General features: G+C 36.7%; 5 protein-coding genes across 5 annotated transcripts; 3 read left to right on the top strand and 2 right to left on the bottom strand.

The window, feature by feature from the left end:
- Window positions 1-279: 279 nt before the first annotated feature.
- Cbr-flp-14 lies at window positions 280-4,119 on the top strand (the record flags this gene model as incomplete). Its single annotated transcript, XM_045243397.1, has 4 exons — window positions 280-402; window positions 2,505-2,628; window positions 2,773-2,902; window positions 4,074-4,119. The coding sequence occupies 4 exons, from the start codon at window positions 280-282 to the stop codon at window positions 4,117-4,119; spliced, it is 423 nt and encodes a 140-aa protein (XP_045095791.1).
- A 1,917-nt stretch (window positions 4,120-6,036) lies between these two features.
- Window positions 6,037-6,549, top strand: CBG15763 (the record flags this gene model as incomplete). The annotated part of the gene is made up of 2 exons (XM_002640825.2): window positions 6,037-6,164; window positions 6,237-6,549. The coding sequence occupies 2 exons, from the start codon at window positions 6,037-6,039 to the stop codon at window positions 6,547-6,549; spliced, it is 441 nt and encodes a 146-aa protein (XP_002640871.2).
- A 202-nt stretch (window positions 6,550-6,751) lies between these two features.
- Window positions 6,752-10,853, bottom strand: CBG15761 (the record flags this gene model as incomplete). Its single annotated transcript, XM_002640824.1, has 4 exons — window positions 6,752-6,883; window positions 7,691-7,804; window positions 7,955-8,146; window positions 10,800-10,853. The coding sequence occupies 4 exons, from the start codon at window positions 10,851-10,853 to the stop codon at window positions 6,752-6,754; spliced, it is 492 nt and encodes a 163-aa protein (XP_002640870.1).
- A 3,295-nt stretch (window positions 10,854-14,148) lies between these two features.
- Window positions 14,149-16,720, bottom strand: CBG15760 (the record flags this gene model as incomplete). Its single annotated transcript, XM_002640823.1, has 4 exons — window positions 14,149-14,508; window positions 15,120-15,319; window positions 16,349-16,487; window positions 16,619-16,720. 4 exons carry the CDS (start codon window positions 16,718-16,720, stop codon window positions 14,149-14,151), a joined length of 801 nt encoding a protein of 266 aa, XP_002640869.1.
- An 803-nt stretch (window positions 16,721-17,523) lies between these two features.
- Cbr-mrps-10 lies at window positions 17,524-18,428 on the top strand (the record flags this gene model as incomplete). Its single annotated transcript, XM_002640822.1, has 3 exons — window positions 17,524-17,724; window positions 17,823-17,969; window positions 18,300-18,428. The coding sequence occupies 3 exons, from the start codon at window positions 17,524-17,526 to the stop codon at window positions 18,426-18,428; spliced, it is 477 nt and encodes a 158-aa protein (XP_002640868.1).
- Between the last annotated feature and the right edge of the window lie 272 nt (window positions 18,429-18,700).

Below are 18,700 nucleotides of genomic sequence, written 5' to 3'. Positions count from 1 at the left end.
CAGGAATTTTCCAAAAATCCAAAAACCCCACAAATCCTCGGATCTCCTAATTAGCGGCTTTGTTTGTTTTTTCCGTGTTTTCTGAAAACTACAGTAACCCTTTTAAAAAATTTGGTCATTCTTTTTTTCTCTTTTTTTTCTAACCCTCTTCTTCATCATCTGACGTGGCCCTCTCTAGCCCAGACCACTTTTAAGCTCCGCCCACTTTTCCCCTTCTCCAGGCTCCGCCCACTTTTGGCTCCCAAAGCCTTGGGAGCTCACTTCTTGCTCATTCATATGATGATTCGCCTCACCGCCACCGCACTTCTAGTGCTCATCGTGGCCGCTTACGGTCAGGATGCTGCTCCAGGAGCCGGAGCTGGAGCTGTTCAGGCTGCTCACAACCCAAAGGATTGCCAATCAGTGAGTCGGGGAGATTTTAAGCTGAGCAATAGGGGAAAACGTTTTTAGGAAAAAAATCATTGAAATCCGTTCATTTTGACCGGTTTAAGGTCTGAGATAGGTTGGGGTGTTTATGCTGAGCAATCTTGTTGAACCCAGAGGAAAACCGCTGGAAATAGCTGTAAATAAGCTTAAAATAGCTTAGAAACCCTAAAAACCACCTAAGAACATTTTTCTGCTGTCTCTGATCGATTTCCTGATAATCGCACTTTTGGCTCAGTGGGATTATCCCCGACTATCAATCTCACGGCCCCGGTTCGATTCCACCTTATACCAAACCTTTTTTATTTTTGTGTAGAGTACTGTAGACTTGTTTAGAGGGCCTGGAAAGGTCTAGAAAGGCGAAAATTGGCCTAAATTTGTTAAGAATGAGCAACGCTTCAAAAGTGAGCTAGATTGACTGGAAAGGGGTGCGAAAAAAGTGTTCCAGATTTAAAATTGCTTAAAAATCACGAAAAACTAATTTAGAACCCCTAAAAATTACCCTAAACGCTTTGAAAAGGCGATTTTCTGAAAATTGCACTTTTGGCTCAGTGGGATTTTTCCCGACTACCAATCTCACGACCCCGGTTCGATCCCACTTAGTACCAAACTTTTTTTGTTTTTGTGTAGAGTACAGTAGGCTAGTGTAGAGGGCCTGAAAGGGCCTAAAACTACCTAAACGAGCCTAGAATTTGTTAAGAATGAGCAATGACCCAGAATTCAGCTAAATTGGTTGGAAAACGGCTGGACAAAAGGCGTCTAAAGTCAAAATTGATTGAAAAGCTCAAAAAACTAGTTTAAAAATCGAAATTTCGAGGTTTAAAGCTGTTTTTGACCGATTTTCTGAAAATTGCACTTTTGGCTCAGTGGGATTTTTCCCGACTACCAATCTCACGACCCGGGTTCGATTCCACCTGGCTCCAAACTTTTTTTATTTTTGTGAGGAGTACAGTAGGCTAGTTTAGATGGTCCGGAAAGGGTCCAAAATCTTCCAAACCGGAAATTTTAAAGCTGAGCAATCCAAAAGTTGCCCTTCTGAATCTTTCATTTGATTCAGTCTCCTGCGTGTCGTTTTAGGAATGTTTGACCTGACCTAAAAGTGTATTTTTTGATCAAAAAATTGAGATTTAAAAAAAAAATTTTGATCTCTTTGAATAGCATCATGATGATGACTTTTATTGAGCACAAATCACCTTATCCCACCCGAGATTAGATATTTTTTGAAGTGGGAGTAATTGAAGATTAGTGTGTAGTACTCAAAATAAGAAACATCATAATCTGGGGAAATTTTCTAGAAAATTCTAGAAAAAATCTACCGTAGTCCTTTTACAACCCCTCATTAGGACCCTTAGAGGCTCCTGGACCCTATAATTTTCGTTTTTTTTCCACAGAAACATGACAGCTATGCAATTTCGCCCCACTGGACATGAAAATTGTAGCTTTTAGTAGCTTTCTAGGGATTACGGTAGCTCGCTAACAATGAGCAATGACCGGAAAAGGCCTTTTCAGGCATTTTAGGCCATCTAAACTAGTCTACAGTACTCAACATAAAAATAAAAAAAATTAGCCACCGTGTGGAATCGAACCTGAGTGGTCAGATTGGTAATCTGACAACCAAAAAACCCACTGATCCAAAAGTGCAATTTTTAGGAAATCGCTCAAAAACAGCTTACAACATGAGTTTTTCGATTTTTAAACTAGTTTTTTGAGTTTTTCAAGCAATTTTAGGTTTGGAAAGTGGTTTTCTAAAACTTCCATCTGGATTTTGGCTCATTGCTCATTCTTATGGAAAATAGGCTCATATAGGTCCTTTCAGGCCTTTTTAGGCCTTTCCAGGCCCTCTAAACTATCCTACAGTACTCTACAAAAAATAAAAAATATTGGCCACCGGGTTGAATTGAACCTGGCTCGTGAGATTGGTAGTCCCGGCAACCAGAAAACCCACTGAGCCAAAAGTGCAATTTTCCGAAAATCGCTCTAAAACTCGTTTTTCATCGATTTTTTGGAATTCTAGGCTAGTTTTCTGTGATTTTTAAGAATTTCAAACTCATTTCTAACCATTTTAAGTACCAAACTTGCAGATCCTTGCCAACAACGGCGACCAACAAGAGGCACTGTTGTGCCAGCTGAGCGAGAGCAGCATGCTGCTCGCTCAACTTGGAGCTCTGGTCTCGGAAGGTGTCGAGCGTTTGGTGCAAACCCATGGTAGGTGATTTTCAGCTTTTTCTGGAAATTAAAAAAAAAATTAAAATTTTTTTTCTTTTTTTCAAAATCTTTCCTATCCCTTTCCTATCTTTCAAGGTCTCATACCACTTTCCTCTGAGCCCCAAGACGAGCCCATGATTCCAGGATTGGCTCTTGAAGAGGAGACAAACGAGAGTGATGGGGATATGGAGAAGCGCAAGCACGAGTACCTTCGTTTCGGCAAAAGAAAGCACGAGTACTTGCGATTCGGAAAGAGGAAGCACGAGTACCTCAGGTGAGTTGGGACTCAGATTTTTGGATTTGTGAGAAGAAGAGCTTCAAAATGAGTATGATCATGACTACGTTCGAATTAAAATGAGCAATGGGTAGGGGGGCTTAGCCCCTCTGCCCCCGAAACACTTTATGAAGTTTCTGCTCTGAAAACCGCTGGTTTCGACTTTATTTGACACAAAAGTTGTTGAAAATCACAAAAAACAACCCTAAAAACCTTTAAAAATCGATGTTTAGCGATTTTAGGGTCATTTTCCAAAAACCGCACTTTTGCCTCAGTGGGGTTTTTCCACAACAGCCAATTTCACGACCCGAGTTCAATTCCACTTGGCGCCAAACCTTTTTTATTTTTGTGTGGAGTACAGTAGACTAGTTTAGACGGCTTAAAAACGTCTGAAACGACCCAAACTGGTCTACACTAGCTTAGAATGAGCAATCACCCCAAAATCCCTAAAATCCAGCTAAATTGGTTGGGTAAAAAGCTTTCTAGACTCAAGATTTCTTGGGAATCCCAAAAAACTAGTTTAAAAATCAAAACAATAATGTTTAAAGCTGTTTTTGAGCAATTTTCCAAAAACCGCATTTTTGGCTCAGTGGGATTTCCGACCCGAAACTTTGGAAAACCACCACCCGAGTTCGATTCCACTCGGTGGCAAACCTTTTTGATTTTTGTGTAAAGTACTGTAGACTAGTTCAGAGGAGCCTAATAGGCCTAGAAAAGCCTGAACGGGCCTTTGTGGTCTAATCAGGGCCTATTTTCCAAAATTGCTAATGTAGTTTGACCTATTTTTTCCAAATTTTTTTTGGGATTTTTTTTCTCTCACGAGACTCATTTGAAACTTCTGGTTTCCCCCCCCCCCCTTATTTTTGTTTTGTTCCTCTATTTTTTCCATTTTCCAGGAATTTTCCAAAAATCCAGTTTAGAGGGCCTGGCAGGCCCTGGAAAAGCCTGATTTGGCCAATTTGACCCCGAAAAAAAAAGCATTGCTCATTTTTTGGTGGTGGGGGGTGGGGACCTTTGTTCTTCACCAAAAATAAGTTTCTACATTTTTGGTTGTCTTTGTTTTAATTGAATTTCTCATTCAAAAACAAAAAGAAGAAAATTTTCGAAAAGAAGACAAAATTCAATTTCCCACCGAGCCAAAAAAAAAAGAGCCCAAAAAATTTTTTTTCAGATTCGGAAAGAGAAAGCACGAGTACTTGCGTTTCGGACGCAAGTAAAACCACAAGGGACCACCATCTGAATAAACCATCATCAACCTACCATCACTATCATCAAAAAGAAGAAAAAGACAGAACATTATAATAATTTATTTTTTTATCCTAAATACAGTACACCACGATCTCTCTATCTCTCCTACAAACACACATACTCTCTCTCTCTCTCTTTCTCACCACCTACAAAAATCCCCAAGAGCGCATTTTCTCTCTCTCTCTCTCTCCCTCACCATCACTCTCTCTCTCTCTCTCTCTTTGTCGAAAGAAGAACACACACTCATTTGTTAACAAAAAAATGAATAAATCTTGTCGTTGGTCAAACTTTTTTTTATTGATACCTCGATATTCAGATTAAGCATGAAAAGAGCTTCAAAATGAGTTTAATCATGCCTAGGTTTGGAGGTTTCTAAGCTGAGATAAGCCGAAAGAAGCCAAGAACGTTTAAAGGCGCATAAGGTGAAAAAAGTCAAAAATCGAAAATATCCAAACATAGTCATGATTATACTTATTTTGAAGCTTGAACTTAGAGAAACTCAAATCTGTTTAGCAAATCAACATTGAATGAAAACTGAACGAGTTATGCCAGTATAACTCCTGGAGCTGAAATTTGACGCTTTGCTTTGAACAACCATAATTTTGTCAGTTTTTGTTCAGTTTCTACAAATTCAATTGTTGTGGATTAACCTTGTTCAGAGCGTTAAAATAAGTATAATCTCGACTGGGTTTAGTGGAATTTCATTTTTCACGATTTTCGTGGTGGGACCCAATTTTGGACAAATTTCACAAATTTTCAAATATGGTCATGATTATACTCATTTTAAAGCTAAAAATGTGAAAAATTCAAAACTGTAAAAAAAACTTGATTTGGAGCAAAATTGACAGAGTTAGAGCACTTTCAAGATTTTGAAAAATTTTACTGTCAAAAATGAAACTGTCATATTTCGTCCAGTTTTCATCGAATTTTGGGAGTTTTTGTAGTTTTGAGATTTTCACATTATGAGCTTTGAAATTACAGTTTTGGAAAAAATCCAAAATTCCCTTTTTGAATTCGAAAATTCTTCTAATTCTTAGAGTTTCAGAATGTGTTCTACCAGAAAAAGCATGTTGGAAAACCCTAAAACTGTTTTTTTAATCTGAAATTTATCCATTTGGCTGTATAACTACGGTTTCGAAATTACGCGGAGCTTTTTTTACATTTTTTTAAAGTATGATAACTATTCGAGGGGGAAAAAGCATTTTCAGATCTCGCAGCAAAAAAATTTCAAATATAAAATTTCTGGATAGTTTGTCACATATAGTTTTGTCCCTCAACAGCAAAATGAATCTATTTTTAAAATATATGTCGATCCGTCGAAATATAGAGAATATTATGTTTTTCGTTGAAGAGCGGAGAAAAAGGACGCGCGAGATTAAAGGCGCACACACTTTCCAGGCGCCGCGGGTCTCGAAGCGATCATGCCCGAACAGGCATGAAACTCGAATTTCGAAATCATTCTACGTGTTTTAACGAGTCTTTAAACGAAAAGAGATTAACTATAATTTTCAGAAAAAGCCAAAAGACAGTTCGTCGAAGAACTCGAGCAGAAGGCAGGTGAAGAGTTCGGACACCACATCGAGAGACTCAAGATGATCCCCTTTGAAGCCAAAGCTACGTCCACGGCTGCCGCTTACAAGGCAGAGAACGACAAGAGAAATTCGTGGATTTCTCAGAAGAAGCTTCCAATGGATGAGTCGTCATTTCTGTTATACTTGTTGGACAGAGCTAAGCAAATCGGGAGCAGTGCTTTGGCGAAGATCTCGGCTGCCTATCAAACAGCAAACGAATTAATTTCAAACATCGGAGCGTCTTTTGTGTCAGACATCATCAAGTCAAAGAGAAGAGAGGAAAGCCTGCTAAAGAAAGAAGTAGTGAAGGTGACTATGGAGGATGTGCAGAAGATCACAATGTTGGCAATGAAAGAAGACAGTCCGGAGAGGGATCGAGACGCGTTGCTGGCAATTCTATCGTTCAATGTCATGCTAAGAGAATCGGAAGCAGCTAAGATCAAGTGGGCAGGAGTAACACAAAAAGGCGGGATGATTGAGGTGCATGTAGAGAAGGCAAAGAATGATTAGTTGAGACTCGGAAGATCGTCGTTCTTCAACACGAGCCAGGCAGTGATGCGGACACCTGATGTGCCGATGGAGACTCCGGACCAAAGGAAAGTGCCCATACGTTTTTTCGCATCTGGACGGCTCGAAGAAGCTCTCGAAACAAGCTATTTCGACGCTCTCGACGAAGATGCTGGCTGCGATCGGGAAGCCGGGAGCGACTCATCACTGCTTCAGAAGAGGAGGAGCCAACCACATGAGGAGAATCGGGCATTCAATGGAGGAAATTCAATGCAGAATAAGATGGAGATCGGCGGCAGGACTTCAGCGGTATCTCACTGATGTTCCAACAGCTCAAGGATGTCTACAGTCTCAGGCAGAATCAGATTTATTCATCAAAAAACGCACTTTCAAAAAATGCAACAAAAAAAACACAGACACAATAAATTTCAATTGGGATAAGTAGTAGATCATGGGGGAGTGGTAGAAATTTACAAAAAAAAATCAATTTTTGAGCAAAATTATTTTTTGGCCCCAAACGTTATTATTGCATGTAAACTCCACGATCGTACTTGTTGAATCGGCTCTGACGTTGGAGGATCTTCTCGCTGACAACGTTGGCTGCGAAGATGGCCGCGATGATGAGGAAGCAGCCGACGTTTAGTCCGGCCATGGCCTGAAAATTTTGAGATTTTCGAAAAAAAAAATAATTTTTACGACGAGTATAGTCATGTTTTTATACTCATTTGCAAGCACTAATCGCTACAAATCTAAACCAGTTTGAATTTCTGAGATTGGACTAAAACTGAGCGAGTTATGCGCTTTTCTAACTTTTTGGGTCCCACCACGAAAATGGGAAAAATCAAAAATTTTGAAACCTAGGCTTGTTTATACTTATTTGGAAGCTCTAAACGCGATAAAATCAGATTAGTCAAAATTTTTGAAATCGGACTAAAACTAAGCGAGTTATGAGCTTTTCTAACTTTTTGGGTCCCACCACGAAAATGGGAAAAATCAAAAATTTTGAAACCTAGGCTTGTTTATACTCATTTTGAAGCTCTAATTATGAGAAACTCAAATCAGTTAAAATTCCTAAAATCCGACTAACACTAAGCGAGTTATGTGCATTTCTAATTTTTTAGGTCCCACCACGAAAATAGGAAAATTCGACAAAGTTCAAACCTAGGCTTGATTATACTCATTTTGAAGCTTTTAACTAGCTAATTCTCAAATTTCAAAATATTTTCAATTTGAAGCGAATTTGACTGAGTTACAGAAATTTCAAATTTCAGCCTTTTTTTCAAAACTTTAAATTCATGTAACTTGGCTCATTTTGCTCCAAATTTGATAAATTTTAAATTTTTTGAATCAGCTAATTTTGCTCTTTTAAATAGATATAATCAAGCCAGACTTTAAATCCAGAAAATCTTTGCCTCTTTCCCTATGCGCCTTTAAACCAGCTTACAGTAATCAAATCACTGACCCCAATCCATCCGAATCGCTCTCCAGTCTCAATAATGGTACGTTGAGAGATGGTACCGCCGATGCCAATGATGATGAGCCATCCCATAATTCCAGCGGTCGCGAAAATGATTTCCTGGAATTTTTAATTTTTGGAATTTTCAGAATTTTCAGAAAGCTGTAATTAAATTATATGCTGACCTAGTTATACAACAAGAATAATGCAATTACACCCCCAAAAACTTCCAAAGTTTCAAAAAAAAAAAAATTTTTTTAACTTAATTACCGAGAAGGCGCAATTAGTGAGTGGTGTATCCTCGCCACGTTTTGCCAACAAGAATGACATCAAAACGGAGACAATACAGTAGAGAAGGGTGAGGGCAGAAACCAAATAGATGATGACAATTTCATAGTTGATTGAGATGTAGGCGGTGACATAGGCCGGGTCGAGAAGGATCAGTGTCACGATTGTAAGGATCTGGAATTGGGAGACTTTTATTCGAAAATAATTTATTTGAATTCAGCATAAAAAGAGCTTCAAAATGAGTATAATCATGACTGGGGCTGTAGCCTATTACGGTAGTAATTGTCCCATTACGGCGGCCAACTGCAAGTTTAAAGGCGCATAGGGACTCAAGATTTTGAAAATCGAGGAAAGTGGGTCATGATTATACTCATTTTGAAGCTGAAACCATGAGAAATCTAAAACTGTTTAGAATGTTAACTTTCGACAAAAACTAAGCGAGTTATGGCAGTTTAACAGCTTGAGCCAAAACGGGCTGTGAAGTTTAAACAGTCATAACTTTGTCAATTTTAGTCACATCTGAAATTTAAAGCTGGTTCTGAAACAAACACATTTTGAGCTTTAAAATGAGTATAATAATGACTAGTTTTGGTGAAATTTGATTTTTCAAGATTTTCGTGCTGGGACCCATTTTTGATCAAATTTCAAAATGCACCAAATGTAGTCATGATTATTTTCATTTTTAAGCTAAACTCATGAAAAATTCACAGCTGTTTAGAAAATTCGATTCGGACAAATATTGATCAAGTTACAGTACTTTCAAGATTTTGGATTTTTTTCGGTTAAAATTGAAAACTTCATAACTTGGTCTGTTTTTGACCAATCCCGGAAATCATTGTAGTTCTGACTTTTACTTGTTCTGCGCTTCAAAATGAGTATAATCATGACTAGGTTTGGCAAAATTTGATTTGTCAAGATTTTCGTGGTGGTACCCAACTTTTGGTTAAACGTCCCATTTTTTCAAATATAGTCATGATTATGCTTATTTCAACGCTGGAAATGTAAGAAATTCAAATTTGTTGAAAAATTCAACTTTGAACCAAAATTGGCCGAGTTAGAGCACTTTCAAGATTTTATTAATTTTTGATTCCATATTTCAAGCTAGCCTAACTCAGTCAAATTTGCTCTAATTTTGAAAATATTTGTAGTTCTGAATTCACCGTGTTCAGAGCTTCAAAATAAGTATAATCATGACCTACTTTACTCGAATTTCATTTTTTGGACCCCCTATGCGCCTTGAAACCCTAAATTTCAAACTGAAAGGAACATAGTCATGATTATACTCATTTTGAAGCTCTTAACATGCCGAATCTAAATTTTTGAACCAATTTTGTGCAAACTCATTTTTCAAAAAGTTATTGAGCTTTTCAAATTTCAAAAATTTCATGTTCCGGCCCCCAGGTAACCTAAAACCAAGGAATATTTTGCATATTGTGTTCCCTTTTGAAATGACTAATACTTATTCTTCTTCAACCTTGGCCTCTTCTTCTTTTCGCCCGCAATATGCAAATATTTGTTTGTCGAATGATGAAAATGCTCTTCTTTTACGATTTGTGAGGAGGAAGGCGGAAAAAGAAGAAGAAGAAGACGACGACGACGGTCTTGTACTGATAACAACAATATACAATTGTTAACAAGACCAGTGAGAGAGTATGGGAAGCGGGGAGACGCAGAGAAAAAGACAATAATGCTAAATAAAGAATTATTGTTGTTGGAGCATGGCGAATTGTTTCGAAAATAAAGTTGGAAACTTGGAAAAATCAGTTTTTCATAAATTTTCATTCAGATTTGAAGTTAAAAACGTCCGAATTCCAGAACAGTTTAAAAATTCAAAATTGAACCAAAACTAGGCGAGTTATGAGAGTTTTTTACTTTTTGGCTGCTCTAACTCAGCCAATTCAAGTCCAAAGTCGCATTTTCAAGCAGATTTGAATTTTTCATGATTTTAGCTTTAAAATGAGTATAATCATGATTATATTTGAAAAATGTTGAAATTTGATCAAAATTGGGTCCCGGCACGAATATCATGGAAAATGAAATTTTACGAAACCTAGTCGTGATTATACTTTTATAAAAGCTCGGAACATCAAAAATTCAAAACAATTCAAAAAATTGCAATCGGTCGAAAACTGAGCGAGTTAGGCTGGCTTGAAGGGTTAACTAAAAAATTGGTAAAATCTTGAAAGTAATCTAACTCAGTCAGTTTTAGCTCAACTTGGATTTTCTAGACAGATTTGAATTTCTGACGCTTTCAGATTCAAAATGAGTATAATCATGACCATATTTGAAAAATGTTGAAATTTGATCAAAATTGGGTCCCGGCACGAATATCATGGAAAATGAAATTTTACGAAACCTAGTCATGATTATACTCATTTTGAGCGCTGAACAAGGAAATTTCAAAACTATCTCAGTTTCTCGAATTAGACCGAAATAGGCCGAGCTAGGAAGATTTCAAGTTTTGACTGTAAAAATTCCAAAATATTGAAAATAATGTAACTCGGTCAATTATGACCCAACTTCAATTTTCTAAAAAGTGTCAAATTTTTCAAAATTCGAGCTTTAAGATGAGTATAATCATGACCATATTTGAAAATCTTTGAAAATTGACATTTTCCACCCATGCGCCTTTAAAAGAAGGGGGGTGGGGGTACTGTAGTTTCCGCCTATCTATGCATATAACGATGACTAATACCTTTTAATCACTATTTCTAGACTTTGATAGGGAATATTTTCTATAGAAAAACAACCATTACCATGAGTCATAATTTGAAAATTTTCAAAAATTGAAAATTTTGAATTTTTCAAAAAAAATGCAAAAACTCACCACAATCGCCACTTTGACGCCCATACTGATGAGCAGTTGGCTTGGAAAAGCCATCTCTTTCTCTGCAAAACTATATTATCAATAGAGCGAATTTGTCGAAAAAGTTGAAAAAAACGAAAAAAGCTGAAATGATTTTTCTGAAAATCTCAATTTTTGACATCTAGAATGTTTTAGAATAGCCTAAAAATGGTCTACACAAAAATCAAAAAAGTTTGCCATCGAGGGGAATCGAACCCGGGTGTTGAGACTACTAGATGTTTCATCGAAAATCCCATTGCGCCATTTTCTCATTTTTCGGGAAAATGCTCAAAAATACTGGAAAATTGAATTTTAGGGAATTCTAGGGTCATATTTAGTGTTTTGAATAAATTCTTAGCAATTTTCAAGAAAAAACTGGAATTTTCGAAAAAAAAATTTTTTTTCAAAATTTCAGATTTTTCTGAAAATCCCAAAATTTCAGCTCGACAGAAGTCGAGAATAGTATACAATGCTATAAAAAAGCAGCAAAAAAAGTTTGCCACCGAGTGGAATCGAACCCGGGTGTTGAGATTGGCAGTGAAAATCCCACTGAGCCACTTGGTCATTTTTCGGGAAAACACTGGAAAAGTCGATTTTTCTGGAAATTTTCAGTTGATTTTAGTATTTGTAACAAAATTCCAGGAAATTTCAACAAAAATTTTTAAAATTTTGGATTTTTTAGAAATTTCCGAAAATTTCAAAATTTCAGCTCTAGTGAAGTCTAGAATAGTCAAAAATGCTGTAAAAAATAAGCAAAAAAGGTTTGCCATCGAGTGGAATCAAACCCGGATGTTGAGATTGGTAGGCGAAAATCCCACTGAGCCATTTTTGCACTTTTTGGGAAATCGCTCAAAAATGCCCAAAAATGGTCCCAAAAAGTGGTTTTATAGGTTTCCAAGTCTGTTTTACTCGTTTTCAAAGCTTGAAATCTAGTAATTTCAACTGTAAAACAGTGAAAATTGGATTTTTAGGTGGTATTTCAGCTCATTTCGGGCCTTTTCTCAATGGAGCGCGGTTTTGCTGTATAGGGAAATTGAAAAGCTACAAAATTTTGCATTGTCCATATTTTCCGTATAGCGGGAGAAAGAGGAAAAAGCCGAAAAGTGAAGAACCAGGTGAGTGGAGGGAAGGGGGGTGGTCTCTGAATCATGAAAGAGCAAATAGAGAGAGAGAGAGAGACACTCTCTCTCTAACCACTCTCTCCATTTCCCATACTCTCTCGCTTACTGTTTGTATTGCATAACATACACATACACAACAAGTGAAGCGGAGCGATCGATATAGAAATTAGGCTCCGCCCACTTTTTGTTTCGGGAGGCTTGTTTGTTGACAGGGTTACGGGATGAGGCTTCTGGAGGGAAAGTTTCTCAGGGAACAATAAAATGGGTTACTGTAGAAAATTTGGAAGCAGTCGAATTTTGAAAAATCGATTTTTAGAAAAATTTAAATTTTTTTGAAATTTTCAAATTTTTGGATTTCTCGAAAATATCGATTTTGCCATCGGATTTTTTCAAAAATCCCAAAATTTCAGCACTAGAGCATTCTAGAATAGTCTAAAAATGATCTACACAAAAATCAAAAGAGTTTGTCACCGAGTGGAATCGAACCCAGGTGTTGAGATTAGTTCGAAAATCCAACTGAGCCATATGTGCAATTTTTTGAAAATATGCATAAAATGAGCTTAAAACGTTGAGAAAGTTGATTTTTAACACATATTCTGCTCAAAATAACGTTTTTAAAGCTTTATTTCGAAAAAATCTTTCAAAAAAAATTTTTGCGAAAAAATTTTTTTGTCTGAAATTTTCAGATTTTTCTGAAAATCCCAAAATTTCAGCTCTAGAGAAGTCTAAAATAGTGTAAAAATGGTCTACACAAAAATCAAAAGAGTTTGCCACCGAGTGGAATCGAACCCGGGTGTTGAGATTACTATTTACTTCATCGAAAATCCCACTGAGCCATTTTTGCAATTTTCCGGAAATTATGCCTCAAATGCCCCAAAAATGTGGTTTTCTAGGTTTTTGAGTCTGTTTTACTCATTTTCAAGCTTAAAAACTAGCATTTTCGACCGTAAAACTTCAAAATTTGCGAAAATTGAAGAAATAAATCTAAAATTTGCAAAAAATAAAAAATCACAAAATTATATTTTTATGGATGAAGAGAACAAAAAAAAAAGAATAAATAGGGATAATATTCAAATAAAGATAATTATAGAGGGGAAAATCTAACTGATTTTATGGCTTGAAAATTCTGATCTTCAAGCCAAGAATTCAAATTTTAGCGCATTTTTTTGGCTGAAAATTAAGCTTAATCTTGATGTTTTGAGCCAAAAAAAAAAATTTTTCTTGGATCAAAATCCTGGAAAATTTGAGCTCTAATTTCAGATTTTCAAGATAGCAATTCAATTTTTCGTCAATTTTAGGCTCTTTTTTTGCCGAAAAATCAAAAATTCATATTTTAAAGCCGTTTTTTGACTTGAAAATCACATTTTTAAGCCCAAAAATGACCATTTTTTTCGGATGAAATTTTCTGACAAAATTTTGCTTAAAATCCTGATTTTTTTACAACAAAAAAACATTCGAATTTTCAGCCCATTTTAAGCCAAAAATTCGAATTTTTCAGCCCATAAATTTTTTGGCTGAAAATTAGGCAAATTCGTCTGGAAATAATAAAAAATAAATATGCAAAGTCTGGAGAAAAAAGGGGGCGGAGTCACAATCAAAAATGGAGGGAGAAAGATCTGAAAAAGAGGGAAAAAAGAAGGAAAAAAGAGGGAAATTTTGAAGAAAAAATTGGAAAAAATCGGAAAAAATAGACTGGAAAAATTCCAATTTTTGGCTTAGAAATTTGAATTTCAGAGCCGAAATTGTGGCTAAAAACGAGACAAAAAAAAATTGAAATATTAAGTAAAAATTCGTAAAAATCGGGGTAAAAAAAAGCGATTTTCAGAGTCATTTTTAGCCATTTTCAGCACTTTTTCTAAGAGAACACATTACTACAAAAATCGGATTTTTAGGCGAAAAATTCGGCTGTAAATGTCCCAAAATCAGTCATTTAGGGGAGATTTTAGCTCGAAAATTGGAGAGATTTCTCAGCTTTTTCAGCAGAGAAAAAACGATTTTTTGGGGCATTTTCAAGTCATTTTCAGCTCTTTTTTTCAGAGAAAATGGCTTTAAAATGGGATTTCTGATAAAAAATCAGCTGAAAATGTCGAAAAATAGCTTCAAAATTGGTCATTTTCAGTCATTTTTGGCATCAAAATCACTTTTTTAGATCGATTTTTCTCATTTTTCCAGTTTTAAACATCTCAAAATCACTATTTCCAATACTAAAATCACATAACAGGAGGGGCTCTGGCCGAGATAAAGTCAATAGCTCGATAGATAAAAGCACTGATAACACCGGGACAGCTCGGCGAGCCGGCGACATTCTGAAGGGATCCTCTCATCTGGGAAAACGCTTGACGGGTCGATGGATTGCGTCTAGAGGCATATCTGAGTGATAAGAAACGATAATAGGCGAATGGGAGAAACAGAGAGCCCTGGCCGGAGAAGATCAATGAGACGAGGAGGGGAATCAGGAAGATCTCCGAGCACGCGATGATTCCCAGGGCGTTTTGCGTCTGGTGGGCGGTGAATTGCTCCAATTTGGGGACCAGAGACAGGTTGTGACCAGTTTCACGCAGGATTTTTGTCTGGAAAAGTGGAATTTCTAGAGAGAATTAGGGCTGGAAATTGATTTTGGTTCTGAAAATCGGATTTTCAGCTTACTTTCTCGAATTTTGACTTTTAAAAAAGGATTTTCAGCCATTTTTAGTGTCCGAAAATCGGATTTTTAGACATTTTCGGTGCTGAAAATCGGATTTTCAGCCTATTTTCTCCAATTTTGGTTCTCGAAATCGGTAAAAATTTTGGTTCCGAAAAAAAAATTTTGTTCTGAAAATCGGATTTTCAGCCTATTTTCTAGATTTTTGTCTCGAAAAATCGGACTTTTAGACATTTTTTGCCTATTTGGAGTCACTTTTGCGGTAATTTTCAGTCATTTAGAGCCAATTTTCTCAAATTTTTGTCTTGAAAATCGGTGCAAATTTTGGTTACGAATGTTTGGTTCTGAAAATTGGATTTTCAGCCCTTTTTTTAGATTTTGTCTCGAAAAATCATATTTCGAGCCATTTTCGGGACAAAAATCGTCAGCTTGAAAGCATTTTAACGACTTTTGAGCTCATTTTTCACTATTTTTCGCGATTTTTGGCTCTGAAAAATGCCATTTCTAACCGATTTTAACGATTTTTTGCTCAAAACTGACCACAAAAGTGCAGGCATGAAGTGCGGCGTAGATAGTGACTGGAAGAGCGGCCATACTAATCGGTGCAGACATTAGGAACACGACAGAGTACACCAGATAGTGAAAAGCGTCCTCGATGACCAATCTTTGGACGAATTGAGCATTCATCGCGAATTGTCCCTGGATTCTCGTGTGGAGGCGGAGAGCAAAGGTTGCGGCGGCTGAAATAGGGATTTTAGAGCTGAAAATGGCTGAAAATGACCCAGAAATGATGATTTTGGGGTTTAAGGAAGGAAATTTGGGGGGTTTTTGGCGAAAAATCGGTCAAAAATAACCCAAAAATCGTGAAAAATGACTCAAGAATCATGAAAAATGACTCAAAAATCATGAAAATTGACTCAAAAATCATGAAAAATGACTCGAAATTCATGAAAAATGACTCAAGAATCATGAAAAATGACTCAAAAATCATGAAAAATGACTCAAAAATCATGAAAAATGGTCCAAAAATAGTCTAAAATAATGAAAAACAGTCGAAAATGGCTTAAAATTCAAATTCTGAGATTTCCTGAATTCCCACTTTTCTAGGACCATTTTAACCGATTTTTTCAGTTTCCAGACCGAAAAAATTGCGGTTTTATTGATTTTTAGCCTAAAAATCGATAAAATTGACCCAGAAATCATGGGAAATGATCTGAAATTGGTCAAAATGGTCTAAACCTGGTCAAGATAGTCTAAAGAGGGCTCTAAATGAATCGAAATTTAGCGATTTTGGCTCTTCCGGGGGGCAATTTCAACCGATTTCACCCGATTTTTTCAGTTTCCAGACCGAAATTTCATGATTTTTGACGATTTTTAGCGTAAAATTAGTCGAAAATGACCCGAAAATCATGAAAAATGACTCAAAAGTCATGAAAAATGAGTCAAAAATGGTCGAATGGTCGAAAATGACATAATATCAAAATTTTGTAATTTTCAGATTTTCGACGTTTCCGGGGCAGTTTTTACCGATTTTTCCACTTTCCAGACTGGAATTTCATGATTTTCGACGATTTTTAGCCTAGAATTGGTCGAAAATGACCAAGGAATCATGGAAAATGGTCGAAAATGGCTTAAAATCAAATTTTTCAGGTTTTAACATTCCCCGGGCACTTTTAACCGGTTTTTTAATCGATTTTTCCACTTTCCAGGACCTAAAACAGCGATTTTCATCGATTTTCAGCCTAAAAATCGATATTTTGCTAACTTACAAGCCGCGAAAATTTTGTAATACGCCGAATGTGGAGGTACCAGGCCCAAAAACGGGATCATGTAGTTTATGGCGAAGAAAACGGTCAGCACCCGGGAAGCGAACAGAACACACTCCATGGTGTTCGCAGAGACGTATTGCTGAAAAAATTTGGCTGAAAATGGTCAATTTTGAGCTAAAAATCCAATTTTTTCCAGGTTTATTTGGTCACAAATGGCTGAAAATCGCCATTTTTGCCACCAGAAAACCAAAATTTTTGCATTTTTCTCACCGAAATCGATGAGTACGCTGGTTGGCGTGCCGATGAGCTTGAAGTCCCAGCTCCAGACGACGTGGATTGATGATCATCGGGCTCTTCGACGATCTCAACCATTTTTCACCTGTAAATCATGATTTTTTGGGTTTTGTAACTGAAAAATCGAGAAAAAACGAAAAATTTCGGTACAGAAACCGGTTAATCAACGTGGATTAGGTTTGGAAGCTTCTGGAACCTTCCAGAACCTAAAAAATTCGAAAATTCGATTTTTTCCCTATTTCACGTCTTCTAAATAGCTTCCAAATGCAAAAAACATGAAAAAAGGTTTCTGTGGAAACCCTTTTTTAGAATCTTCTCGAGAGCCCAGACACAGAGCACTCAATAACACTTGACAAAGTCTGCAAACACCATGACGAGAACTTGCGGAACTCCCTAATATTTATTTAGAAGGAAAATTTAGTCTAAAATTGACTGAAATTGCTCTGAAATCGTCTGAAAATCAGCTAAAAATGTCTGAAACGATGAAAAATATTTGTTCGTAAAGTTCAGTGCACTCTGTACGCAGCGTACACCGTTACGACAAAATGCACAGGGCTTAAATTTCGGTTTTTTGAAAATTGAAAAAAGTATTTTTCGCTAGATTTAGGCAGTTTTTCGGGGTTTTTTTTATCGTTTCAAAGGTTAAAAATTAAATTTTTAAGCTTTTAAAACCTATAATTTGTCATAAAATGCTAGAAATGCCCAAAATTTTCGGTTTTTTTTCCAAAAAGTTTTTCCTCGATTTTTGCGATTTTTCACAATTTTCAGAGGTTTTTTAGGTTTTAAGGTCGAAATTTGCATTTTCGAGCTTTCCAAACTTATATGCAGCTCTGAAATCCTTGAAATTTCCGATTTTTTTCCAATTTCTTCAAATTTCCAGAATGTTAAACATTGCCAACACCATCAGAAGCACCCTGCTCCGTTCTAAAACCCGAAACGTCCGAACCCTGGCGGCAACAGTGAATCCCGCCGAGCAACAGCAGGTTCAAGCCGTCCTACCCGATAAGCTCTATAGCTCCATTGAAATCGAGTATCGTGGACACGACAAGGCCGTGCTGAAGTCCTATACGACGTTTTTGCAGGTAAAATTTGGAAAAATCGCAATTTTTCGACCCAAAAATCATTTTTTCCCGGGAAAATCGGATTTTTCAAAATTTTCCAGAAAAATCGATATTTTCAGCAAGTCTGCAAACATCTGGAAATTCCTCAAGGCCGTCTAGAAGTGCTACCGTACATCAGATGGGTTCAACCGGCGCTCCGCTCGAAATTCGTCCATAAAAAGTACAAATTGCACTATGAGACGAGAACGCATATCACAAAGCTTGAAGTGAGTGAAATTATGCTGGAAATGAGCGAATTTGGCTGAAAACGGACTGAAAATTCGAGAAAATCGCAAAATTTCCGTTTAGAAGTCGATTTTTTGAATTTCAGGCCTAAAAATGGTCAGGATTCGAAAAATGTCCCAAAATGGGCTGAAAATCGAATTTTCAGCAATTTCAAGCCTAAAAATTCGAGAAAATCACAATTTGTCAGTCTAGTAACCTTGAAAATCGATATTTTCAGCTCAAAATTGACTTTTTCGCTCAAAATTTGAATTTTTTCCAAAAATTCTGAAAATATCGATTTTCAGCCCTAAATTCTCCCAATTTTTCTGCAGATTCTCAACGTAACCGGCTCCACAGCGTCGACATTCCTCGAGTACATCGAGCGGAACATTCCAGAAGGCGTCGGCATGCGCGTCGGCTTCACCGAGCTTCAACCCCTCCCGCTGACCATTCAAAATTAGATTTTTCCCTATTTTTAGCTATTCTTTGATTGTTTTTGACCCATTTTTCGATTCTCCACGTGTATTTTCTAGAGAAAATAGTGTTTTTTGACCTGAATAGCTCCTTTTTTGTTAATTTTTTTTTCGAAAAAATTGTTATTTTCCTCTTGCGCGTCAGTTATAGGGCAAGGTCCGCAATGACACTTTGCGCGTCAGGTATGGTGTTTTGTCGGTAAAGAAGCTCATTTTTAGTCATTTTTGGGCCATTTTAGGTCTATTTTAGACGATTTTGA

This window comes from Caenorhabditis briggsae, assembly GCF_000004555.2.
Source record: "Caenorhabditis briggsae complete genome, chrIII, whole genome shotgun sequence".
Classification (NCBI taxonomy): domain Eukaryota; kingdom Metazoa; phylum Nematoda; class Chromadorea; order Rhabditida; family Rhabditidae; genus Caenorhabditis; species Caenorhabditis briggsae.
The sequence above is the reverse complement of the archived record's forward strand: the minus strand, read 5'-3'. Positions and strand labels throughout refer to the sequence as shown.